The sequence below is a fragment of the Chiloscyllium plagiosum genome, chromosome 15, assembly GCF_004010195.1.
Source record: "Chiloscyllium plagiosum isolate BGI_BamShark_2017 chromosome 15, ASM401019v2, whole genome shotgun sequence".
NCBI classification, from domain to species: Eukaryota; Metazoa; Chordata; class Chondrichthyes; order Orectolobiformes; family Hemiscylliidae; genus Chiloscyllium; species Chiloscyllium plagiosum.
This window is the reverse complement of record NC_057724.1, coordinates 60821015-60848375: the sequence shown is the minus strand read 5'-3', so window position 1 is coordinate 60848375 and position 27361 is coordinate 60821015. Positions and strand designations below refer to the sequence as shown.

General features: G+C 40.9%; 2 protein-coding genes across 5 annotated transcripts in view; both read right to left on the bottom strand.

Annotated features, from left to right (window-relative positions):
- Positions 1–27361, bottom strand: part of LOC122557372 (cytokine receptor common subunit gamma-like) — a 96200-nt gene that overhangs the window by 54891 nt on the left and 13948 nt on the right. The window lies entirely within an intron of this gene.
- psmd10 (proteasome 26S subunit, non-ATPase 10) lies at positions 3799–27361 on the bottom strand. 2 transcript variants are annotated; one of them, XM_043705017.1, is made up of 6 exons: positions 27184–27361; positions 14876–14974; positions 10864–11010; positions 5203–5209; positions 4009–4018; positions 3799–3850 (listed from the first exon to the last, which is right to left on the bottom strand). In XM_043705017.1, the coding sequence occupies exons 1-6, from the start codon at positions 27295–27297 to the stop codon at positions 3814–3816; spliced, it is 414 nt and encodes a 137-aa protein (XP_043560952.1). In that variant the 5' UTR covers positions 27298–27361; the 3' UTR covers positions 3799–3813. The 2 variants fall into 2 exon arrangements, with proteins under 2 accessions (XP_043560952.1, XP_043560953.1); XM_043705018.1 differs by lacking the exons at positions 3799–3850; positions 4009–4018; positions 5203–5209 and adding an exon at positions 4556–4613.

The window sequence follows — 27361 nt, the reverse complement described above, 5'->3', positions numbered from 1 at the left end:
CTGCAGACCTCACTTTCTCCTCAAACATTCAACCTGACCTTGCGAATAGTCGAATTTAGCAAAAACTAAGGGAAACATAAAGACAGTAAGCAATTATATCCACGGCAAGGGAATGAAAAAATATGTTTCCCACCTCTTGTCCTTGAGCGTGTAATAAGAATAGTATAAAAAGAATGTGTGAAATTTGTTCAGGGCCCTTACAAAAGGCGCCTTTGCCAAGTGTATTGGCACCCTGCATGCAGAGGTTAAAAAAATGAAGATTTTTCTTTGCTCTTGCTAGCATTTGAGTCGAGTTGATTTAATTTGACGACAGTTAGTAAGGAGCGGGTGTTATCAATTCTAGAAGCTGTGAAATTAGTTAAATCCCCAGTGCCAGATGGGATTTATCTGTGGATTCTCTGGGAAGCTCGGGAGGAGATGGCTGAGACTTTGGCCTTGATCTTTGAGTTGTCTTTGTCCACATGACTGAAGAATTGCAAATGATAGGCCCTTGTTCAAGAAGGGCAGTAGAGATAACCCAGGTAATTATACACCAGGGAGCCTTATATCTGTTGTAGGAAAAGTTTTGGAAAGGATTAAGAAATAGGACTCAATCATCTCGCAAGCAACAATCTGATTGGAGATAGTCAACATGGTTTCGTCAAGGACAGGTCTGAGTTTTTTTGAGAAGGTGACCAAGCATGTAGATGAGGACAGGGCAGTTGACGTGGGGTACATGGACATCAGTAAACGTTCCACATGGTAGACTTTTGGAGAAAATGCAGAGGCATGGAATCGAGAGTGATTTAGCAGTTTGGATTAGAAACTGACTTTCTGAAAGAAGGCAGAGTGGTGGATAATGGAAAATATTCAGCCTGGAATCCGTTACCAGTGGTGTGCCACAAGGATCTGTTTTGGGACCACTGCTGTTTGTCATTTTTATAAACTACTTGGACGCAGGCATAGGTTGATGGGTTAGTAAGTTTGCAGATGACATTAAAGTCAGTGGAGTGGTAGACAGGGTGGAAGACGGTTGCAGAGGGACTTGGATAAACTGCAGAATTGGGCTGAGAGGTGGCAAATGAGTTCAATGCAGATAATTGAGATGTGTTTCACATTGTGAAGAATAGATTACTTAGATTAGATTACTTACAGTGTGGAAACAGGCCCTTCGGCCCAACAAGTCCACACCGACCCGCCGAAGCACAACCCACCCATACCCCTACATTTACCCCTTACTTTACACTACGGGCAATTTAGCATGGCCAATTCACCTGACCTGCACATCTTTGGACTATGGGAGGAAACCGGAGCACCCGGAGGAAACCCACGCAAACACGGGGAGAATGTGCAAACTCCACACAGTCAGTCGCCTGAGTCGGGAATTGAACCCGGGTCTCTGGCGCTGTGAGGCAGCAGTGCTAACCACTGTGCCACCGTGCCGCCCACAGGAAGGCAGAATACTGGGTCAATGGAACTATTCTTGGTAGTGTAGACGTGTAGAGGGGCCTTGGTGTCCAGGTACACAGATTCCCTGAAAGTCGCCACCCAGGTTGATAGTACTGTTAAGACGGTGTGTTCGGTTTCATTGGTAGAGGGATCGCGTTCCGGAGCCATGACGTCATGCTGCAACTGTACAAAGCGCTCATACAGCATCACTTTGAATACTGTGTACAGTCTGGTCACTCCATTACTGGAAGGATATGGAAGCATTGGAAAAGGTGCAGAGGAGATTTACCAGGATGTTGCCTGGTCTGGAGAGAAGGTCTTATGAGGAAAGGCTGAGGGACTTGAGGCTGTTCTCATTAGAGAAAAGGTGGCTAAGAGGGGATTTAATAGAGACATACAAGTTGATCAGAGGATTAGATAGGGTGGATAGTGAGAGTCTTTTTCCTAGGATCATGACGTCGGCTTGGACAAGGGTGATGGATTTAAGACAGGTGTCACAGGCAGAGTGGTAAGGTCGTGGAAAGCTCTGCCTGCCAATGTAGTTAACACTGCCACATTAGGGGCATTTAAACAGTCCTTGGATAAGCACATGTATGATGGTGGGATAGTGTAGGGAGATGGGCTTAGAAAAGTTCATAGGTCGGCGTACCAGAGGGCCAAAGGGCCTGTTCTGCACTGTATTGTTCTATGTTCTACGTCACGTTGAAAGTCTGATTTCTTCAGCTGGGACGGAGGGAGCCTGCTGCGTGGTAGATCCTGTTGACTCTGAAAACTTGGGCAGTTGCCCCTAATGACTGAAGTCCTTGAAGCTCTGTCCCTCAGTTTCCTGCCCAGATACAGGAACACCCTCCTCTTTCTCGAATTGCTTGAAGCATTGGAGTCACAGGTAGGAATGTGGAGAGATAGGGGCACTTCTGGAATGTCCCAAGAAGCAGCTGCTGCTAAGATGTCAGTCTGTCATTCCTCCTCATCCTCCCCGAGGATGACACCTTGTCTCCTTGACAGGAATGGGCACCTGAAATGATTTTGAGGTCTGTAGCCCCTCTCTTACTATGCCATTGATGCTAGATTGCAGATCCAAATGCATATCCAGCAGCTACTGAACATTCCATTGGTTTTGGACTCTAAGGCAATTAGCCTCTTGATATGCTAGAGGCACCATAGTAATGAGAATGTCTATGAATTTCTCTGCTTGCTCCAACTAACACACTCAACTGATGTTCTTGTGCCTCTCCCTCCAGTTTTACCATGTCACATATGGTCAGAACAAGGGCACACATTTTGCATGGGGGCTGAGCAGGTGCATGGTCTCTGGCAGTCTACCATGACCTCCAGAATGTACCTGGTCTTCTCTGGTCAGCTTGTTAACTTCTGTCCTTAAAGAGGGTTTAGCAGTTTGACGTGCACCATCTTGCATTGTTCTTAGCCTTTTGGTCCTGTTATGTGCCAATTTATTCGGTACTGAAATAAAAGTAACGATTGATTTTTCACCCATTCCATCACATATCAATGTGAGGTGATGACAGGTGCCCAGTGTGTAGGCAGCCCAGATGGCAGGAAGCATTAGTTCTTTAAGAGAATGAGTTGGGTGTGAGTCTTTTGAGCACACAGCATGCATGAGGATTTGGAATGCAGAGTGGCAGATTTAGTGAATGACAGCCTTGTGATTAAGAGGTAGCAGAGAGAAATTAGTGCCACTTAATCTTACAGGGCACAGGAAATCATTTATATGTTCACCCAATGCCCCTCATGATTTCATAAACTTATACAAGATCACCCCTCAGCCATTGATGCTCCAGGGAAAATAGCCCCAGTCTATTCAGCCTCTCCATATAGTTCAAACCCTCCAACCCTGGCAACATCTTTGTCAATGTTTTCTGAACTCTTTCAAGTTTCACAATATCCGGCCTACAGGAGGGAGACTAGAATTGTATGCAGTATTTCTGAAGTGGTCTAACCAATGTCCTGTATCACTGTAACATGAGCTCTCAACTGCTACACTGACCAATAAAGGCAAGCAGACCAAATTCCTCCTTCACTATCCTATCTACCTGCAATTCTACTTGCAAGGAACTGTATTTCCAGGATGGAGTCAGAGAGTACTATAACATGAAAAGAGGGTTCATTATGTCAGTGTTAGCTATCAAGCACCTATTCACTCTGACTCCATTTCACAGCACTTGGCCTATAGCTTTGCTTGCTATGGTGTTAAGTGTTCAGCTAAACACTTCTTCAATGTTGTAACATCCGTCCTGCCACGATCACCCTTTCAGACACTGAGTTCCAGTTATCCACCGTTCTCTAGGTGAAATGATTTCTCTTTAAATCCCCTCTAATCCTTTTGCCCTGTACGTTAAATCTATGCCTTCTTGGTAATTAACTCTTTTATATTAAGAGAAGTTTCTTCCTTTCTCCATTATCTCTGTTCCTCATAATTGGAAACATTGCAATCAGGACCTCCCTCGCCTTCTTTGCTCCAAGGAGAACGACTCTAGCCTACAACAGTCCCTCGTCATAGCTGAAACACTCCAGCCAGTGCAACATCCTCCTGGTGCTTCTCTTCTGCACCCTCTTCATTACAATAACATCCTTCCCATAGTGTGGTCACCGGAATTGGACAGTGCTCCAGCTGTGACTTATGACATGTCCTCTATTTCATAATCTCCCAGCTTTTGAATTCTTTGCCTAGCAAAGGCCAGCATCCCAAATGCCGCCTTAACTCTCTGGCCTGTTGCCTTCAAGGATTTAAGTAGATGCTCACTAATATCCCACTGATCATCAATTCTACCCAGGGTCTCACTATTCACCATGTACTGCCATACCATGTTAATCCTCCCAAAATGCATCATGTCACGTTTTTCCGGGTTAAATGTGATCTGCCATTGTTGTGCTCATCTGACTAGCTTGTCTTCCTGTGGTCTAAAGCTTTCACCCTTGTTATTCACACCACTCGTGTGTATCAGGATAAAATGTTCTGTTTTTACTCAAAATTCCTATACGTGAAGTATGAGTCAAATAGTCCACAAGTGGGTTGGGGAAATCATCACCAAACCAGTGATTAATGCAATTCAAAGTTACAACTATTAAATTCTGACTCTGAGGGCATGCAATAATGGTGTTATCTTACTTTTGTGGTTTGCTGGGTTTGTTGGAATCAGTTATGGACATCACCGCCACTAGAAGAACTGCAAGAAATCAAGTTATCAATAGTACAGTGGGAGGAAGAGAAAGAAATTCATGAAAAGAAGCCATCAATAACAGGACAGCAGGGCATCCAGAGAAATAAAAAAAAAGTTTTGTTTCAAATGAAATGTGGCCATGAATTAAATCAGTAAAGGGAATAGAGCAGCCTGCAAGGGCAGTAGGAAATTAGCTGACGTGGTCCCAGGAAATATCAAGATCAGTAGAATCATCAGTGTAGAAAGAGGATTTTGTTTTGATCATTATTCTAGGAAACTTGTGCTATACTCTCTCAACATTCTTTGTTTAGAATTCAAAAAATATTTTATACACCACCACCATTACATCTAGTTTTCTATATTTTATACATTCAGATTAATATTTGATTAGATTGTTAAAGTATTGAACTTAACATTTTGTGAATTGGAGCCTTCAATTCTGTTCTCTTTTGGCATAAAATGTCAGATGAACAAACTCATTTGGATTGACACAGAATTGTATCCCACCTTGGTGCTCATTCCAACTTCTCAATATCTACTTAGTTATCATTAGCAACCTTGAGAACTGCAGGATGCTATCTGGCATTCTAAACAGAAGCAATCTCTAAACAGATCCATGGAGTACTGCTACCCACTTCAAATGACTAAGAAAGTAGCCCTAATTTAGTCCTTCTAACCAGTTTTCAGTCTCATATGCTACTGCTCCTTCAAGTCCACACCCTTTAAAAATTCTACAGTCTTCTGTGCAGCTTTTTTCTCATTTTTTGGAATGTCCATATCCACCAACTCTGTATCCTTGGCAAATAATTCTAATCAAATTCCTCTAATACAGTTTGCTTTCTGAAATTTAGGTTAGCTCTAATGATTGAGATTTTTGTCTGCACTTTTTTTGTACCATGAATGCTAATTGATCTAAATATCAGACTTAGCTCTGTGCTTTGTTTTGAAAATGGATACAAAGGCAGTTCACGAGTTTTGAGAAGATTTGGCTCAGGTTCTGGATGTAGGTTTGCTTGCTAAGCTGGAAGGTTAGTTTTCAGACATTCTTCAGCGAGCCTTGGAATGAAGCACTGGTAGTATAGCCTGCTTTCTATTTATATATTTGAGTTTCCTTGGGTTGGTGATGTCATTTCCTGTGATGACATGTCATATGGTGATGTCATTTCCTGTTTCCCCCCCCCTCAGTGGGTGGTAAATGGGATCCAAGTCAATGAGTTTGTTGTTAGAGTTCTATGAATTCTTGTGCGTGTCTCTATTTGGCTTGTCCTAAGATGGATGTGTTGTCCCAGATGAAGTGGTGTCCTTCCTCATCCATATGTAAGGATAATAGTGAGAGTGGGTCATGTCCAACACACCATGCTTCTACGGATTACCCAAAATTTACAAACCAGGAGCCCCCCCTCTCAGACCCATAGAGTCGCTACCTGGGACACCAACTTGCAGATTGGCCAAGGAGCTACATCAAAGACTAAAACACTTAGTAGAAGACTCACGCCACTCCACCTAATTCCTGAAGACCAAAGACACCAAGATAGAAGAGGATGAAATAATGGTCTGCTTTGACATAACAGCCATGTTCACATCCATCAACATCAACCTGGCCTACACTGACTACACTATTACAAGAACCAAAGACACACATGGCAAACACCAACTTCATCAGCAAGGACAGTATTGTCAAGCTAGTGGACCTATGCCTTACCACCCACTTCACCTTCAACAACAACAAAACCTACAGACAAACCAACGGAACACCCATGGGATCTCAGATATCAGGATGCATTACTGCCTCTGCTAAGAAGAGACTTGAAGCTCTGCCAACCATCCAACCCAAACTTTGGGTCCGTTACATGGATGGACCACCAATAATACCCTTACAGAATAAAATTCACTAAAGAGGAGGAAAACAACAACAAACTGCCATTCCTACATGTTGCAGTAGAACAAACAGCCAATGGGGAACTTCAAACCAGCATCTATAGGAAAACTACACAAACGGACCAAATATTGAACTACAGAAGCAATCATCTCAACATCCACAAACGAAGCTGCATTAGAACATTATTTCAATGAGCCACCACACACTGCAGCACAGAGGAGCTACGCAGAGCAGAGGAAAATCATCTGTACACAGTGTATTCAAAAAGAACGGGTGCCCAATGAACATAGTCTGCCAATTCCTGAACTCCAAACCCATGCAAGCAGATAAAACACGTCCAGAAACCCCAGCCACTCTCCCCTACATCAAAGACATCTCTGAAATGACTGCCAGACTACTCAGACCCCTTGGCATCATAGTAGTCCACAAACCCACCAAAACACTAAAACAGCAGCTAATTAACTTGAAAGACCCTATAGGCAACAAGCAAAACTAATGTCATCTACAAAATACCTTGCAAGAACTGTAACAAACACTACATTGGACAAACAAGCAGAAAACAAGCCACTAGGATACACGAACATCAACTAACCACAAAATGACATGACCCTCTCTCACTAGTATCCTTACATACAGATGACGAAGCACACCACTTCGACTGGGACAACATACCCATCTTGGAAGCCAAAAAAAGACATACATGAGAGTTCCTAGAAGCATGGCATTCCAAAGGGAACTCTATCAACAAACACGTTGACTTGGATCCCATTTACTACCCCCTGATGGAAAGAACAAGAAATGACATCACCATATAAAATGATGTCACCACAGGAAATATCACCACCAACTCAAGGAAACTCAAACATATAAACAGAAAGCGGGCTACACCACCAATGCTTCATTCAGAGGCTCACTGATGATGATACCTGGCATGGTGATGAAACTTCTGAAAATGAACTTTCCAGCTCAGCGAGCAAACCTACATCCACAAAGACAGTTCAGTTAGAATATCTGAAATCACTGTCTAATCTTGTCAATCTACTACAGTAACATAAAATATCCAATGGGACAAATCAAGGAGGGCTCAGGGTAGAAAATGGGCATTCTCTTGACATCCTCCCTCAAACAAGTATTACAATGGGGTGTGTTGTTTGCTGCCTAGAAGGTGCCACATTTGCTTTCACAATATTAACCATATTTAAAAGTAATCCAAAAGATCGCAAAGAACTTTGGCATGTGCTTAAAAGTTCAATACAAGTGTAGCCTGAAGAATAACTAAAGTCTCAGCTCACTCAATGTTTATAGAACAAGTGACTTTGGTAAAGACCAATCTTGATTTAGTGGAAGAATCTAGATTGTATATAACACAATAATGATATTTATGGCCATATAAAATAGCCACAAGAGATCCACTTGCAATAAATTTTTAAAAAGCTCAGCAAAACAAACACACTGGAAATAATCTTAAGAATACTGGTCATTTATGATATGAAGCCTGAAACCAATTTGCAAAGTTCCTTAACCAACCGGTAATGAAACCATTACTGACCAGAAGTGTTGCTTCCTTAGCAATGACACTTTGACCTTGAAAATAGTATATGCGGTAGTTGAGTTCATTTCAAACTAACATTATCTGGCTAATTGTGAGCAATATCACTTTTTCTGGATGAAAAGTTTGGCAAGCATGTATTTGTTCCTTCATTTCAAGAACATAATGAAAAGTCTTTGTAGGTACAAGGCCAAACCTCATGCTTCTGCAATGAAAGATAGGGAACATGCAAAGGAGGAGGAAGCTGAAATTAAAAAAAAAAATATTGTGAAGCAACATCTACCAGTGAAGACATTTGGATGAAATCACTTCAACATACCTGTATTAAAAAAACTTTTTAAACACCATATCGGCTTCTTCGCGAAATGAAGATATAAGTACAGTTTATGACAGTGGGGCTCAAAAACTAAAATATTTAGCATTGCGATACTGATTGCTGTAATGTTTCTGCAAGCAGCCTGCAATGATTTAAGCTTCTCAAGTTCAATCAGGTTACAATTATAGGCATTCACCAATGCCTACAATTGCTAAATATTTTAATGATTGACAGTGACAGTAGCTGTAATTCTTGATTGCTAAAGGGACAAAAGATTATCAGAGGTGGGAATATAGAGTTGAAGTTAAAGTCAGATCATTGCTTTGAGTGGCAGGGCAGGCTTGAAGTGACAAGTGGTCTACTCTTGTTCATACATTTACAGTGATTCTGTGACACACCACTGCCAATAATCAAGACGGAACATTGCAAGGAACAAAGATTATGTCAGACCCCTTGTATGTTAATGATCTCATTAATGTTCTTAGAAAATGTCCAGGCAGATACTTGGTGAGGACAGGAATGCAGTAATGCCGTTATGACTGAGTAGCCCATAGACATGTCAATTTGCTCACATGTGCTAGATGGCTACTTAGCCGAATATCAGAGGACTGTAGATGTTTGCAAGCCTGCATTTGATGGAAAGGAAAGCTTCAGTGGTTAGGCCACAGTATAACTTTAGATGGGAGGAAGTTGTCAAATCTAAACATTTTCCGCATAATGTACAAACTAAGCCAGATTTTATCTTGTACCTAAAAAATGTTAAGATGGTCAATATATATGTTTGGTTAAAGGACCATTGTGAATGCTTCTGAATTCTAAACTTCAGACTGCTTTGACATGTTAAACAATCATGTCAGAAACATGATCCATTCTGTAGGACAGACACTACCAGAAAAGACAGACAAGAAATGAATACTGCAAATCTACATTGCTTTGTTTATAGTGATTTGATCAAAACAAGGAGAAAACTACAGGTACGTCAGCAAATAAGCAAGCTCAGCACAACACCAAACAGTTTCAGAAGCCACATTGAAGTGTGTGGAATGAGAAATTGACTTTAAACTGGTTCTTGCTGAAGGGTCAAGTACTTCTTAAAAAATTTGCAATAAAAAGGACTAACAAATTAATTAGATCACAGCACAGCGTTGAGTACAGTTCTGGGTGTCACACCTTAGGAAGAATGTGAACGCATTAGACAGAGTATATCAGAAATTTATGGGAATTTTGGAGATATTGGGACTACTTTCCTTGGAGACAAGACAGCCAAGAAAAGTATTGACTGACGTTTTCAAAATCATGAAAAGATCTGGTTAAAGTGAACTTGGAGAAATTGTTCTCACTCATAATAGGATCAAGAATAAAACAGCACAGATTTAATGTGATTTTCAAAAGAAATAAATAGGAGGGGAGTAAAAACAACTTTTCCAAACAGAAATTGGTGAGGGTCTGAAATGCATTGCCTGAAAGTGTTGTACAGGCAGGTTCAAAGATTTCAAGAGGCATTAAATGATTATACATAAGTTAATGCGCAGAGTGAAGGGGAAAGAGCAGGAGAATTGCACTAAGTCACATGATCAGAAAACTGGCGTAGGCACAAAAGGCCAAATGGCCTCCTCCTTCAGCACTGTAAAGATACCACAATTCAAACAAGAGTTCAAATCTTACCAAACTAGGGATTATCCATATTAAATGATAAAAGCATGTATCAGTAACTCTAAAACCACTCAATTATTAAACATGCCTACCTGGTTCACTACTGCCCTTTTGGGAAGGAAATTTCACCATTCTTATTCGCTTTGGACTGTGAGTGACTCTGGACCAACAATAATGTTGGACTATACCTGGTGTTGTGTGATTTTTAACTTTGAACAACAATGTGGTTCACTCAGAACTGCCCTCTGAAATGAGTTAGTAAGCCCATAATTGGGAAGATGATTCATCACCTTCTGCTCAAATACTGAATGGACTCTCAAACTCTTAACATTCGCTTGTATGTGAGTTTTTCTTTTTGCCGCTGTTTACCTATTATTGATTTATCTATGCTACTTAACTATGTGATCTGCCTGTATTGCTTGCAAAACAAAGCTTTTCACTGTGCCTCGGTACACGTGACAATAAATTCAATTCAATTCAAAAGCCATTAAGGATGGGAAATAAATAATTGGCCTGGCTAGCGATATCCATATCTAGTGAATTAACTAATAGCAGGAATTGCATATAATTGCTCTCTCTGTCCTGTAAATGCTTTCACTAAGTAAAACTTAGCAACTCAACTTGAACATAAAACAAACTGGTGTTGCATAATGATATTTATGTCTTTTGGACCTGGGATCCATTTACATGAATGCAAAATGGTTTAAATGGGAAGGAAATATTGATCAAAATATTTCAATCCTTAATCACAAACAAGCACAATGAATATTGACTGCACGAGGATGGATGAACAGAAGAACAACAATAAAAACTGAAATTTAGACAGAAATGGCCGCATGTTGAAACAGTAATTCAATACCTCATAACGGTTTCGAGATGCAGCATAATGCAGTGGCGAGCAACCATTCTGATTGATAGCGTTGACTTGTGCTCCTTTACCAATCAGCACTTTTACGATTTCCTCTCGACCTGCCGATGCAGCAATGTGCAGGGGTGTCCAGCCAACCTGCAAAATCAACATTGCCAGAACACCAATTTAGGGACTCAGTCATATGAGAGTATTAGGAAACAAAATGCTGGAAATACACAATTCAGTCAGCACCTGAGGGAGGGGTACATTTAACAGAACAGATCAGATCACCTTCTGTTCACAGCTGTGGACTGTCCTGTGAATTGCCAACATTTTCATTTTCCATCTGTTTTCCAACACTTCCATATTTTATAATTTCTATTAGACACATTTAAATAATGACAAAGAATTGAAAATTAGTACTATTTAGAGCCAGATTTTAAAACCTAACCCCAAAATGGAAGATCAAGACTTCTCTGCAATCTGTCCTGACAACACGATTTCATTTGCATGAGCACCCTCTTATGGTGTAAATGTAGACAATAACCTAGGCGATTCTCTCTCTTTAATTGGGCACTTTTAGGAGGAAATTGGTTTAGACTTTATTGCCAGTAGAGAAACAACTGGGAAGATGTGAAAGGGTACAAGTGAAATACTGCATATATTAGTAGTTTTTGAAGAGTGTACGACTTTTTTCCCCAAACACCAGTTTACTTGGTACAAATTGCCATTTAGCCAGCTCACCAAGAGAAATCATAAAAATAGTAACATTGGAAAATAGAAGCCTGATACAGGAAGAGCAAGATTGCACTTCAGAAGTTGGAATTAAAGGATATTAACTTAGCACAGTAAAAGAAATGTTATGCTCCAATTCAATAAGCTAAGCAGTGTTATGTGATACTGTTGGAAATTGGAAGTATATTCAGTTTCTTAGTGTTACAGGTTCTAATTTGATTTGTGATTCACTTTAAAAAATAACTAACTTGAACACGGAAACAGAACCTTGTCTCAATCTCTAAAGCCTGTTTCGGGATTTACAAAGATCATGGCTGATTTGCGAATTAACTCCATATCTTTGCTTATGACTCAGATTCCTTAATGTCTTAGATTCAAAATAAAAACTGATCGAGCCTCAAATGTCATTTGTGGAAGAGTGTTGCAAACTTCTGCCATCCTTTGCCTGCATTTAACGTTTTCTAAGTTCACTCCTGGGAGGTCTCCCACTAAATTTAAAACCATATCCCTTTTAATCAACCCAGCAGAAATAATCATTTCTTATCGCTGTTTTCTTTGTGAGTTTATGCTTCCAAATATACATTGCCTATCACCTAGATTAATATCCTCAGCATGTCTGGACACATGGTTTTCCAACGCATTGCCAAAGTAGCAAATCAATATTGAAACTTGAAGGCTCCTGAACTGCTCTTTGAGTAGCATATCATTACATGCTGTCAATTAAAGCACCTGCCCATTATCCCTTCACTCTACCTCCTGTCAGTCAATGTTCTAACTAGGTCAACAATATGCCTTCAATTCCAGAAGTTTCAAAGTTACCAACAGTCTGCCATGTGAGCTTTTAATCCAATAACTTTCAGAAATCCATATAAAAGAGTCATAAAGATATACAGCATGGAAACACACCTTTTGGTCCAGCTCATTCATGTCAACCAGATATCCTAAATTAATCTAGTCCCATTTGCCAGCACTTGGCCTATACCCCTCTAAACCTTCCCATTCATAAACTCATCAAGGTGTCTTTTAAATGCTGTAATTGTACCAGCATCCACCACTTCCTCTGCCAGCTCATGCTATTCATGCACCACCTGCTGTATGAAAAGGTTGCCCCTTCTGTCCCTTTTAAATCGTTCCCTCTCACCATACTCTTTTGCCCTCTAGTTCTGGACTCCCCCATCCTGGGGGGAGTCCCCCTCATGATTTTAAAGCCTTTATACAGTCACCTCCCAGCCTCCAATGCTCCAGGGAAAACAGCCCCAGCCTATTCAGCCCCTTCCTATTGCTCAAGTCCTCCAACCCTGGCAACATCCTTGTAGACCTTTCAAGTTTCACAGTTTCCTTCTTTTAGGAGGGAGACTAGAATTGCACACAACATTCTAACAATGACCTAACCAATGTCCTGTACAGCTGCAAAATGACCTCCAAACTCCTATACTCAATGCTTGACCAGTAAAGGAAAGCATACCAATTGCCTTCTTCACTATCCTATCCACCTGCAATGCTACTTCCAAGGAATTATGAAACTGCACTTCAAAAGGTCTTTTTGTTCACTCCCCAGGACCTTACCATTAAGTGTATAAGTCCTGCCCTGATTTGTTTTTCCAAAATGCAGGACCTCAAATTTATCTAACTTAAACTCCTTCTACCACTCCTCAGCCCATTGGCCCATCTGATCAATGTCCCTTTGTACTCCAAGGTAACCTTTTTTGCTACCCACTGCACCTCCAATTTTATGTAGTCTTTCCCTAATCCATCACTTCAATCACCTATTCAGAAAATTCAATCAGGTTTCTAGGGCATATCCTACCATTACAAATCCACACTGGCTCTCTCTGATCAGCAGGACATTTTCAAAATGTTCAGTCCTTTATTCGTAATGAAAGACACGAGCAACTTTCTAACATTAGATGTTGGACTAACTGGTCTGAGACTCTCCGGTTTCCCTCTCTCCCTTTGCAAAATTGTATATGTTACTTTGCTACTTGGGAATCTAAAAAGGATCCAACTAGAGAGAGTCTCATCCATTTCCTTCTCACATTCACCTCAAGATTTGTTTTTTTTAGTGCTAGTTTTTAAAAATCCATTGTTATGTTGCTTTCAACAACTTGTGAGAGTTCCTGTCACAATCAATGGTGCTTGGGATGTCTAGTGCACTGACCCTTTCAGATGCAAACTAATTGAGTTTTTATTTTCACCAACAATGTCACCATTAATCGGAGTTTCAAGTGGACAACATTGCTGCTGGTCACCTTCCTTTTTCTGAACGTAGTTGAAAAACTTTTCACTGATTCTGATGTCACTTACACGGATACCAAAGTGAGTGTCAATGGTGATGGTGTGAAGTGGAGGAAGGTGATGTTGATGAACTGATTAGTTCAATCAAATTCAGATGAGGATATGACAATTGACAATGCATCATTTGTCTGAAGTCATTAATCTCTGTGTCACTGCATCCAAATCCTCAAAGCAATACTGCTGGCATCCACTGCAATGGCTAGTATCTTTCGGGTGAGCCTCCTTGTCTTCAGGTCATAGAGTGCCCGTCCCCTCCTGCAACTATGCCCCCAGTACATTTTCAGAGAATCTAGAAGGCTGTTATCTGCTATGCTGTGCCATTTTATTATCTTTTGCAGATCAAGTTCACTTTAAAATGACTTGCAGCTCGAATCAAAATAAACTTCCCTTTTTGGAGATACACACTACCTTGAACTTGTGCTAGCCTCTCAGTTTTGTGCCCCTGCTCAGGTATACAACCATACATGGCATGAAGCTTGCGTGCATCCTACCTCAGAAGCAATTGCTGCAAATTAAGTGCTCATTGTGATTCCCATACCAACCTCCAGGCCTTAGTGAGTTGTGTTATTGATATTTTTATATGGATTGTACATTAACTGAAGAAATAATTTAGAAATTCCCAGTCGCACTGATTTTATGATGATCATGTAACCTGTGAAAACACAGGCCTGCATATTTTCATTTAGGCAGCACCCTCACTGGAGTACAAAAAAAAGTTCCTTATCAGGCGTAAAACTGACGAGGACAGGTGACAAGAACCATGTCCAGAGTGTTAAAGGTTTTTTAAGAACAATCTCAAGTGAAAGAAACAGGTAGACAGCCAGACATTTGGAATGGAGAAGAGAAGCAGAGCAAGGATAAGGCAAGAAGCAGTTACAAATAAAGAGGTGACTTAGCAATAGAAAGGTCTGACACAAGAAAAAGCAATTTAAAATTCACTGCAACAGTAAACAATAAGAAATAACTTGAAGAATTAACCAACTCTACTCACATCATCTTTAGGATCTACAGGTACTCCGAGACTTAACAGAAAGTCTACAATGTCTTTGTGCCCGGCTGAACATGACCAATGCAACACTGTCCTATTATCCTGAGCAAACATGAGAAGGAAATATAAAATTATTGGCATAAATTTTTTTTTTTTTTTGAGTCCACAGATTTCACATAAATAACCTTCACCGATTTATTATAAATCATTTTAAGGACACTGAAGCTAAAAATAGCCAGTAGTTGAAAAGCAGAATATGCGATGAAAATAAATTAGAGCTTCTACTATCCTTATCCATAGCTCAAAGCTACAACACACGTAAGTTATGATGCGTGCATTTTACGACTCCTAGGAGCGGTGAGTACAACTCACCTGGCTGTAAGGCAGATCTACTTGGATTCAAACTAGACAGAGCGTAAGAAACAGCTGGTGTGGTTTTAACCCTAGAGTCACCACACCTAAGGTACGGGGTGAGCTTGAGAAGGTGCGACCTTTATAGTGACCTCAGTCCGTGCATGAATTGAACTTGTGCTGTTGACATTATTCTGCATCACAAACCAGTCATCCAACCAAATGAACTAACTCAACCCCTTCAATATATAAAATAATTTTAAAATGCTGGAAGTACTCAGTATCTGTGGAGTAAAAAACACAAAGTTATATCTGAAGTTCATTGAAGGTATCTCTAAAAAACAGATTATGACTAAGGTTTAAGAGTCCATTATCACGTAGCTGTGGGTAGGTTCACCGAGCTGGGAGGTTGATTTGCAGATGTTTTGTCACCTGCCCAGGTGACATCTTCAGTGCTTTGGAGTGTCCTGTGAAGCGCTGTTGTGCTGTCTCTTCTGGAATTTATTTGGTTCTGTTCCTGCTGCTTTCAGTTTCCGGTTCCAGTTGTTTGGCGGAGTGGTCAGTATATTGGGCCTAGATCTTTATGTTTGTTGATTAAGTCCATGGATGAATGCCATGCTTCGAGAAATTCTCTGGCTGTCCAATAACCGTTGTGTTGTCCCAGTCAAATTTGTCGTCCTTTTTATCTGTGTGTATGGCTACTAGGGACAGCTGATCATGGTGCTTGGTGGTTAGTTGGTGTTCATGGATGCGGATTGCTAGTTGTCTGCCTGTTTATTATAGTGGTTTATGCAGTCTTTGCACCTGTTAGTCTTGCACATAATGGGTATAGGGTCTTTTGTTCTGGTGAGTTGTTGTCTGAACGTGGCAGTCGGTTTATGGGCTGTCATGAATTGCAGTGGTCAGAGAAGCCTGGCTGTTAGTTCTGAGATGCTTTTCATATAAGGTAGTATGGCTAGCATGTTGGATTGTGGCATGTCCTTGTTGCATTGTCTGTTTGCTAAGCATCTGTGGATGAAGTTACGGGAATATCAGTTCCTAGTGAAGACTGTGTAGAAGTGTTCTTCTCTTCGCAGGTTGGGAGTGCTGCTGTGTATTATAGCCATTTTGAACAGGGTCCTAATGCAACTCCTTGTGCGATCGGGTGGTTACTGTTGTAGTTCAGGATCTGGTTGGTGTGTGAGATTTTCTTGTACCGAGGAACCTTGATTATCTGAATACTGGATTACCTGAAGGAGATTTCAAGGTCCCAATAGAAACACTACAAAGAGATGTTTCCAACACTGATCGCGTCTTTTGTTTAGAATGTTTAAAAACGAACTTGGCTCAGTAAAATGCTGCCAGGAACAGTCCTGGACACTGATGGGAGCCCAAGCACTTTCTCCAAATGACTGACTGCCCACCCTCTCTCACTCTCTGCTCACACTTTCCCTGGAGTCCTACACGGGCGTGTACCCTGAACCCCTCCTTCCCCAGGTAATCCCTCCAACATGGACGGTGGAGTGTGTTTTGTGTTGGCTATTTGGAGACTCACCACTCCAAAGGCAGCAATAGTCTTACTGGTGGTGTCCAGTCCAGCTGGGCGGAATGTTGGTGGGGGCAGGGGCAAACGGGTGTGTGTGGTTGAGGGAGTGGACTTAGCAAGTGCTCATTGTGTCAATCCCATTGAACTGATTGGGGGTGCGAGGTTTCAGCAGTGCTGCAGGTCCCTTACACACAAGTGTGTGTCTGCTCAGAAACAAACCCCCGAGACAGCGAGAGGGAACAAGGTAGGCATAAAAGTGGAAAATGTTAACTTTAGAAAACTGAGCCCCAGAGAAGAGGCATTGAATCAATTAACCGAATAATCAATTATTCGAACGAAATAGTGCCTGCCCATTTCACTCGGGTAATCGAGGTTCCTCTGTACATTCTTGTAGTGCATTCGCCATTCGGTGTTCTTTCTACCATCACATCCAGAAATGGGGGTTGGTTGTTTCCTGCTCTCATAAATTTGATCCCTATGATAATCAGGTGTGTGTTCTCGATCTCTGTTCTCTTAATGATATCAAAAGTGTTGTCCATGTATCTGATTCAGAGTTTGGGTATGGTTTGTGGGACGGCTGTTTGTTCCAATCTTTGCATTGTGAGCCCGGAGATAGGTGAGCCCATTAGTATCCCCTTAATCTGTTCATATTTGGTTGTTGAACGTGAAGTGCATCGTCAAGCAAGCACAGGTCTGGTTTGAGTATGTAGACCTTGTTGATAGTTTCCCCGTCATGTTGTCTGTTCTGTTTGTCCAGGAGGTTGGCTATTGTCTCTCTAGCTAGAGAGTTTTGTCAATCGAAGTAAACAGTGCCCTTACATCGAATGAGACCATTGCTTCGTCCTTGTCTATGTTTATTGCTCTTGATGTTGTCTAGGAATGATTGTATAGAGTGCTTGGACCTGCTGATTGGATGGTTCAATTTTTATTGGGAGTTCTTTTGCCACTGTATGTGATGGAAGTGCCACCAATGGGTCCAAGTGGTATGTCTGGTTTGTGTATCTTGGGTAATCCATAAAATCTTGGGGTGCTGTGACCTTCTGGTTTCAGCCTTTGTAAATCAATCCTGGCTATCAGTCCATGTTTTTGTAGGTTCTGTAGTGTGCTGTTTATTCTACACAAACACACAAGAGAAGCTGCATTAGGACCCTGTTCAAAAAGGCTACAACACACTGCAGCACTCCCATCCTGCGAAGACAAGAACATCTCTACAGAGTCTTCACCAAGAACAGACACTCCCACAACTTAATCCGTAGATGCTTAGCAGACAAACACCACGAGGACATACCACAACACAACGCACAAGCCATGCTACCTTATATAAAAAACCTCTCAGAACTAACAGTCAATCTTCTCTGACAACTGATTCATGTCAGCCACACTCAGACAACAACTCACCAGAACAAAAGCCGCTACATCCATCATGTGCAAGACTAATGTAATTTACAAGGTTCCATGCAAAGATTGCATGAACTACTAAAATAGGCCAAACAGGGAGACAACTAGCAATCACATCCATGAACACTAACTAGCTACTAAATGGCATAACCAGCTGTCCCTAGCAGCCAAACGCACAGATGACAAGGACCACAAATTCCACTGGGACTACACAATCATATGACAAGCTAAAGAACTTATGAGGACAGCTAGAGAATTTCTAGCAGCATGGCATTCAACTATGGACTCCATCAACAAATATATACACCTAGACCCAATGTACCAGCCACTACAACAAATGACTGAAACTGGAAACAAGAGGAGCAGAACCAAATAAATTCCAGATAACAGTCCAGCAGCACTTCATAGGAGGCTCCAAAGCACTGAAGATATCATCTAGACAGGGGATGAAACGTCTGGAAATCACCTTCCCAGTTTGGCAAACATAACCACAGATACAGCAACCAGCACCCAAGCTAAAAACTACTACACAAACCTTGAAGTCCATTATCACACTGCAGTTTGGGGATTTTCCTGTGTGCAGATTGGCCTCACTATTCTTACGCAAGTGGTAAGACATGAAAAGTCCTTTATTGGCTATAACATGCTTCGTCATAACTTGCTGTTGAGAAAGTCACTATACAATTTCACATCTTAATTTACTTCCACAAATATAACCTGTGGATGGTTTATATCAAATCTGGGAAAATAAATGGGGGCTCTATGTAACTTCTCACTCAAAACATGCACCAACAACAGGGCAGCACTCCTTCAGTATTGTGCTGAGTATTCAGGCTAGGTTATATTTAAAATGTCTTACTTTAATTATAACCTTCAGTCAAGCAACCCTTGCAGCAATCAACAACAACCTTAATATCTGTGTGAAGGGTCAACCAATTGTTTTTGGAAAAAAACTCCTTTACTTTGCCATGTCACATATCACAGCAGAAATGCTAAGAGACATCAGGAGTACTTAAACTGATGACAGTCCCAGGTATATATAACTCAGAGGCAAATAAATATAAAAGCCTTGCACAATTGAAGAAAACAAAAGTTAGTTATTAGAATAGCTAAGAGATTAATGAAGAGGATAATACACAATTCTGGCAACAAATGGTAATTTTTTTTCAGATAGGTTGGGAGTCAAAGCACTAATACAAGTTGAAATAAAGCCATTCAAGTTCTTCTTGGGGTAAAAAAAAGCATATTGAAGATACATAATATTTTACCATCACTGCTGTAAGTCTTTACTGCTGTGGACCATTAACTACAAAATATGGAATGCACTGTAAATAAAATTTATACATTGTAAAATAGAGTCACAGGGCTGTAGTTTAGGATGTCATAGCATGCAGGAACAAGGAGCCAGACTACTGACATAGATCATCGATTAAAGCAACGATGTTCTTTCTTGCCGCCAGAATTTAAAAGCACTCCCTCTTCACCATTTCCTAGGCAACAAATTAATTTGTTGAGAATCATACAGTATTGAAACAGACCCTTCAATACAACTCATCCACGTTTACCAGTTTCCCAAAATAAATTCGTCCCATTCACACACCTTTGGCCCATTTCCTTGTAAACATTTCCTATTCACATACCTGTCTAAATGTTGCAACTGTAGCTGGATCTATCACTTCCTCTGGCAATTCATTCCATATACACACCACTGTGTATGGAAAAGTTGCCCTCAGATCTCTTAAATCTTCCCCCTCACTTCAAAGCTATGCTCTCTCGCTTACCACAGAAAAAAGACTGTCTATTCACCTTATCAATGCCCCACATGATTTTAGAATCGGCATAAGGTCACCTCTCAACCTTAAATGCTCCTGGGAAAAAAGTTCCTGCCTATCCAGTCTTTCCTTATAATTGAAACATTTCTAGAGCAATACATCAAGAAAGGAATTAGGGATCAAGCTATTTCAGAGGCAGTGTTATGCAATGAGAAAGGACTCATTAGTAGTTCTGTTGCAAAATAACTTTCAGGGAAGAATAATCATAGCATGCTGAATTTCCCAGTAAGTTTCAAATTCTTTATCTATACTCATTTTGCACAAGATGAAAATTAAAACACCATTACAATCTTGTGTACCCAAGGACATGTTTCCTCAATGCAGGTATCTTCATTTACCTTTCTGAATCTAACTGGCATCCCGTTTCCTCCCCTCAGTCAAAGCAAAACGCTCAGACACAGCAGTTTTACCTTCATCTTTATTCCAGACCCCGGAGGGAGAGAGAACGATCACCCATGTGCACAGGTCTTCTCTGGAACAGCAATTTCTCAATTAACTATCTTGTCATTTTACAGGGAGGAGCATTCAGATAAAGCAACATACATATTAATTGGGTGACCATTACAATCAGCTAGTCAATAGTAAAGATTAAGCCATCTGCTATTACACAATGAATAACTGGCTTCACATAATGAATACTTTTCACCTTATTAAACTGACCTCATATATTGAATGCTACATCATCTTGTTAAATGGATCGACATATTTAATGTTTTTCCACCTTGTTAACCCATTACCCTTGCCTCCCATTGTTAACTGCAAGTTCTTACCTGATCTGAGTCATACTCAGCTGAATCTCGTTTCACAAAACTCAGAACTTAACCCTTTCCCTACTCGATCATACCCTATGCACATTCTCAGTCCCTCTTTTTATCATTTCATGATAACCAATGGCATTACCGGCTCTCATAAGACTCTGACAGCCAGTATTTAAGCAAGAAATTGACACACAGCTTACAATGATTATAACAAAAAAGTTACTTGTCAGTTACAGAAATTAAGAGTTTGAAGAATCCTACCATTTGGAAAAAAAAATCACCAGTAAAGTTCTTAAACCCACAGTCCTTAGTGGCCACTCCATCCCCTCCAATTCAAGTGGAAACAAGCTAGTTCTCCAAAATCTCCTTTGGTAAAGTACAACCTGAAAACAAAATTCAGTCTGTCCTTGCATCACTCGTCAGAAAAATCTGAATTCTTTGATAAGGGCAGTTAAATGCTTCCCAAAACTGATGAGACTTCCGTCCATGCCGAGGTGCTTCAGGTGGAAGATACCAGCGCAAATGAGTGTGCAGTGGTGCAGCAGGCTAGGTGAATAACCGCATTCTTTGCTGCTTCTACTCTTGCTCTGCTGCTAAACGTAACAAAGCCTGTTGTGATGTTAGCTTGATCAATGAACCTTCATATCCCTTAAATGATTGAAAGGCAAAGGTAAAACTCGCGTGGTTTAATGTCTGTAGAAAGGCCACTGACAAAAAGCGTATGGACCTCCTCTTAGAGTCATAGAGAGGTACAGCATGGAAACAGACGCTTCGGTCCAATCTGTCTATGCCGACCAGATATCCCAATCCAATCTAGTCCCAGATGCCAGCACCCGGCCCATATCCCTCCAAACCCTTCCTATTCATATACCCATCCAAATGCCTCTTAAATGTTACAATTGTACCAGCCTCCACCACATCCTCTGGCAGCTCATTCCATACACGTACCACCCTCTGCGTGAGAAAGTTGCCCCTTAGGTCTCTTTTATATCTTTCCCCCCCTCACCCTAAACCTATGCCCTTTAGTTCTGGACTCCCCGACCCCAGGGAAAAGACTTTGTCTATTTATCCTATCCATGCCCCTCATAATTTTGTAAACTTCTATAAAAACATCCCTCAGCCTCTGACGCTCCAGGGAAAACAGCCCCAGCCTGTTTTCCCTATAGCACAAATCCTCCAACCCTGGCAACATCCTTATAAATCTTTTCTGAACCCTTTCAAGTTTCACAACATCTTTCCGATAAGGAGACCAGAACTGCACGCAATATTCCAACAGTGGCCTAACCAATGTCCTGTACAGCCACAACATGACCTCCCAAATCCTGTACTCAATACTCTGACCAATAAAAGAAAGCATACCAAATGCCTTCTTCACTATCCTATCTACCTGCGACTCCACTTTCAAGGAACTATGAACCTGCACTCAAACTTACTAACAGTACCTCTTATGCTCGCATCCAAATCATTTATGTAAATGATAAATAGTAGAGGGCCCAGCACCGATCTTTGTGGCGCTCCACTGGTCACTGGCCTCCAGTCTGAAAAACAACCCTCTGTCTTCTACCTTTGAGCCAGTTCTGTATCCAAATGGCTAGTTCTCCCTGTATTCCATGAGATCTAACCTTGCTAATCAATCAGTCTCCCATAGGGAACCTTGTCGAACGCCTTACTGGAGTCCATATAGATCACATCTACTGCTTTGCCCTCATCAATCTTCTTTGTTACTTCTTCAAAAGTCTCAATCAAGTTTGTGAGACATGATTTCCCATGTACAAAGCCATGTTGACTATCCCGAATCAGTCCTTGCCTTTCCAAATACATGTATATCCTGTCCCTCAGGATTCTCTCCAACAACTTGCCCACCACTGAAGTCAGGCTCACCGGTCTATAGTTCCCTGGCTTATCGTTTCCGCCCTTCTTAAACAGTGGCATCATGTTTGTCAACCTCCAGCCTTCCGGCACCTCACCTGTGACTATCGATGATACAAATATCTCAGCAAGAGGCCCAGCAATCACTTCTCTAGCTTCCCATAGAGTTCTCGGGTACACCTGATCAGGTCCTGGGGATTTATCCACCTTTACCTGTTTCAAGACATCCAGCACTTCCTCCTCTGTACTTGCTGATCTTTGAGGGGCCCTATTCTCTCCCTAGTTACCCTTTTGTCCTTAATATATTGTAAGTACCCTTTGGATTCTCCTTAATTCTATTTGCCAAAGCTATCTCCTGTCCCCTTTTTGCCCTCCTGATTTCCCTCTGAAGTATACTCCTACTGCATTTATACTCTAAGGTTTCACTCGATCTATCCTGTCTATACCTGACATCTGTTCCCTTCTTTTTCTTAACCAAACCCTCAATTTCTTTAGTCATCCAGCATTCCCTACACCTACCAGCCTTTCTTTTCACCCTGACAGGAATATACTTTCTCTGGATTCTTGTTATCTCATTTCTGAAAGTCTTCCCATTTTCCAGCCGTCCCTTTACCTGCGAACATCTGCCTCCAATCAGCTTTCAAACGTTCTTGCCTAATACCGTCAAAAATAGACTTTCTCCAATTTAGAACTTCAACTTTTAGATCTGGTCTATCCTTTTCCATCACTATTTTAAAATGAATAGAATTATGGTCACTGGCCCCAAAGTGCTCCCCCACTGACACCTCAGTCACCTTTCCTGCCTTATTTCCCAAGTTTTGCACCTTCTCTAGTAGGCACATCCATATACTGAATCAGAAAATTGTCTTGTACACACTTAACAAATTCCTCTCCATCTAAACCTTTAACTCTTCACTGTTGTTGGTTTCTTCATTTTTGTGTTCATGACTGGGGAGCTATTGAATCTGTTGGATCAGGTTGTGGAGGGGTGGGCGGTGGTCCGAAGGCATGCTTTACCTGTGAATGGAGAAAATCTAGAGACAACGTGAGCTTTGCATTTCCTCTCTCGTTCCTTCCTTGCCGAGGTGGTTATCAGTATGAAGACAGTCACACATTCAACTACACTAAATTGTGTCTGCCTATTTCAACATTCTCAGTCGTCTTGAAGCCTGTTATTCTGTCCACTACTTACAACATTATTAAGTTTTATACAATCCAGAAACTTCTAAATTGTACTGTCTAAATGATTCAGTCAATTAGACAACAACAAGCAATGGTCGGTCCTAAAATCAAACCCTCAGGTACCACATTCAGGTTTTCAAAAATTATTTTCTTTAAACAAATTGATACTTGGCTAATGTGAAAGCTGTCAGGAAAAGTATTTCAAAAGTCTGGAACTGCAAGAAACCAACAAAATGTTTCCTGTGCTTTAGCAATTGAAGAGGCAGTTTCAGTTTAGATTTAAATCTCAAATATTCGTGGGAAACAAATGCTGAATATTTTAAAGTATGTTCTCCAAATAAAACCGTTTGAATTACAGTGGCAATTTTGGTAGAGATCAACATTCTTTGAATTTGCAGTATGAAGGGAACCAATAAAGTCTTAATAATAACAGAACTGAAACAGATCAGCCTCAAGTTCTAATATTCTCTAAAATCTTAACAAAACATCAAGATTAAAATGCACTCTTCTTTTTGTGAACACTCTGCATCAAAAAACACAGCAGCAAAGATACTATAATACAATTCTCTCATCTGGCTAAAGCATGACCAGTGACTCAGCAGTTTTTTTGAAACAGGCACTGTAGAATTTGAAACAATTCAGGGGCTCAAGGCAATCAATTTGTTTTAAGATTACAAGTATGCTAATTTTGATGAGGACATAACAGTGTATAATTTCAATGTAAAAACAAAATTTGACCCTATACATAGCCCACAAAACACATTGAATTGAGTTCCTGATACAAACAAGGCAAAACAGTCACTTAAAAGGATTTTCTGAACCAGTATTTTAACAAACCAAAATTTTTAAACATCAAACACTCTCAGCATGGCACAATTTACATTGAAACTTTCCTTTTTCAACCCAAGTATTAGTACAACCTTAATTTCAGCATTTTCATTTTTATTTTGCATCCTCTCACTGATATTACACTTATAACAAGAGAAAGCCCTTGCAGCAGACCACATGGCGCCACAATCCAAGCCACTCTCTTCCCCCAGAACAAGACTAAGACCCTCAAATTTCACCACTAGGGGACTTTAACCCCTTTCTCACTTTACTCCTCATGGAGGCACGAACACCAATTGAACTCAGAGAACCCGAATCCCACTTAAACACAGAAAGCTCGATCCCAATTAAACATAGAGCTCGAAGCTCACTTTAACACAATGCTCGAACCTCAGCAGTGTGGAGGACTTGAACCTCAGATCAACCCACCCAATAGACTCAAACTCCAGTACTGCGCAGAGGACTGACATCTCAATCAAGCCCACCCCAGAGGACTCTAACCCCAGTACTGTGCAGAGAACCCGAACCACAAATCACCACCCCCTGCCCCACTCCTCCCGGGACTTGAACCCCAGTACCATGCAGAAAACTCTAGCCTCTATCACACGCATCTACCCCCCAATGCAGTGCAGAGGACTCAAACCTCTGCCTGCTAACGCACTTGTGAAACTGTGTCTCTCGACTGAATTACCATTGGAGGAATTCATAAAATAGACAGCAATTGAGCAAGGGGACCATCTCCGGCACAGGAATATCAAGAGGGACCAAGGTTTACAAACTTACCTCGTGGGCCTGTCCCTCTTGAGACACCAATGTTCTGGGCAGCCGCCAACACTGTCCAATCATAACTATCCGTTTGGATCCTGTCAACTATGCCAATATCCCCCCCTCAGCTGAAGCAAAATGCTCAGAGACACAGCATGGTTTTACCTCCACCTTTATTCCAGCCCTGGAGGAGGAGAGAACGATCGCACACATGCACAGAGACATGAGTTCTCGGTCTTCTCTCGAAGAACGGTTTCTCATTGAACTATAGAGTCAATTTATAGGAAGGAATATCCAAATAAGGCAACATACATATTAATTGGGTGACCGTTACAATCAGCAAGTATCAATAGAACAGACCTAGCCCTTTACTGTTATACAATGAATGACCTTAACCGGATTCATACAATGGATACTTTTCCCCTGGTTAGCTGACCTTGCATACTGAATGCTTCCAATATTGTTAAATGGCTCTACATAATGAATGCTTTTCCACCTTGATAACCCATTGCCATTGTCTCCAGTACCACATTGTTAACGGCAAGTTCTTATCTGATCTGAATCATGCTCAGCTGAACTTGTTTCACAAAACTCAGAACTTAACCCTTTCCCGATTTGCACATACCCTATACACATTCTAAATATGTTTTTCTTATTTCATATGGTTAAAAAAAAGTGATGGGGGTGTCACTGGCTAGACATTGCCCATCCCTTATTTCCAAGAACATAGCTAAGAATTACTTTTTGCTGTGGGTCTGGAATCAAATGCAAGGCAAGGAAGGAAGATTTCCTTCCCTAAAGGTCATTATCAAACTAGATTTTTAAAAAAAAACAACAATGACAGTGATTACATGGTCACTATTAGGTTAACTTTTTGTAACCAAGCTTTTTGTTTTTGTTTAATTAAAATTTCACCATCTGCTTTGGCAGGATCCAATCCCATGTGCTCAGAGCATTTGCGTGAGGTTCATTATTAATACAACATCATTTGTATTTTAGCTGACTATGAGATGTGGCTACACCAGCATTCTTTGTCCAGAAGACAGATAAGAATCAGCCCATTAACTAAAAGGAATATACCACAGATGTTGGAAATCTGAAACAGAAGATGCTGAAGGATCTAGCATCTGTGGAGACAGAAACAGAGCTCATGTTTCAAGTCCAGTTCAGTTCTTCTGAACTCAAGTACTGTTGTGGGTTGGAGTCTGATGTAGAACAGGCCAGGTAAGCAGAGCAGATTTTTTGCTCAAAAGGTCATTAATAACCCATGCTAAAAGATAATTGATCCTGTTATTCTAACCACATAATCCATCTATTAGCACATATCCATTCTGTAATGAAGAACAGCTTGTTATCAGACTTATGAACAGACCTCTCAAATACTACAGTTAATATTTCTCTGCACTTTCACTGTAACATTGCCTTTTGCATTCTATTATCCTAAAGTACTTATGTAAGGTATGATTTGTCCAGTTAGCACGCAGTACAATACTATTCACTGTATTTCAATAATAAATTTAATCAAATCAAGATTTTTGACTTCGTCCACCCCAGTCCAACACGGGCACCTCCACAGCATCGAAATTCAACCTCAGAAAAAACCTGCAATGCTATGCGGAATGGATTGCTCTGAAGGGTGCAGGCAAGGAGCCAAAAGGACATTTGGACAAAATCAGTGGAATATGTTTTCCCAATGGAACTACAAATGAACCTCTCGGGATCCCAAACCGACCCTCACTATGGAGAAGCGTCTCAGCACAGCCTCTTGACAATATAAATTGTAAAAGGGGGATTTTAGCTTACTTGATCAGTTATGGTAGCCAAACTCTTATTTGACAGGACAAGCGTCTTAAGCTGCTCCAGCTCCCCTGTGTAGGCCAGGTTACAGATCTCCACATTAGACACTGAACCATCCATGATGCTGATTCACTCTCATAGCAACCGAAAAGAGACTCCACTTCCGCAGAAACCAATATTCCTT

Excerpts from the sequence above, each read along its gene's own strand:
- psmd10 (XM_043705017.1), bottom strand. The coding sequence starts at position 27,297 with ATGGATGGTTCAGTGTCTAATGTGGAGATCTGTAACCTGGCCTACACA. Across the intron at positions 14,975-27,183 it reads TGGCTACCATAACTGATCAA|GATAATAGGACAGTGTTGCA; the intron begins GTAAGCTAAAAT and ends ATGTTTGCTCAG. Across the intron at positions 11,011-14,875 it reads CTGTAGATCCTAAAGATGAT|GTTGGCTGGACACCCCTGCA; the intron begins GTGAGTAGAGTT and ends TTGATTTTGCAG.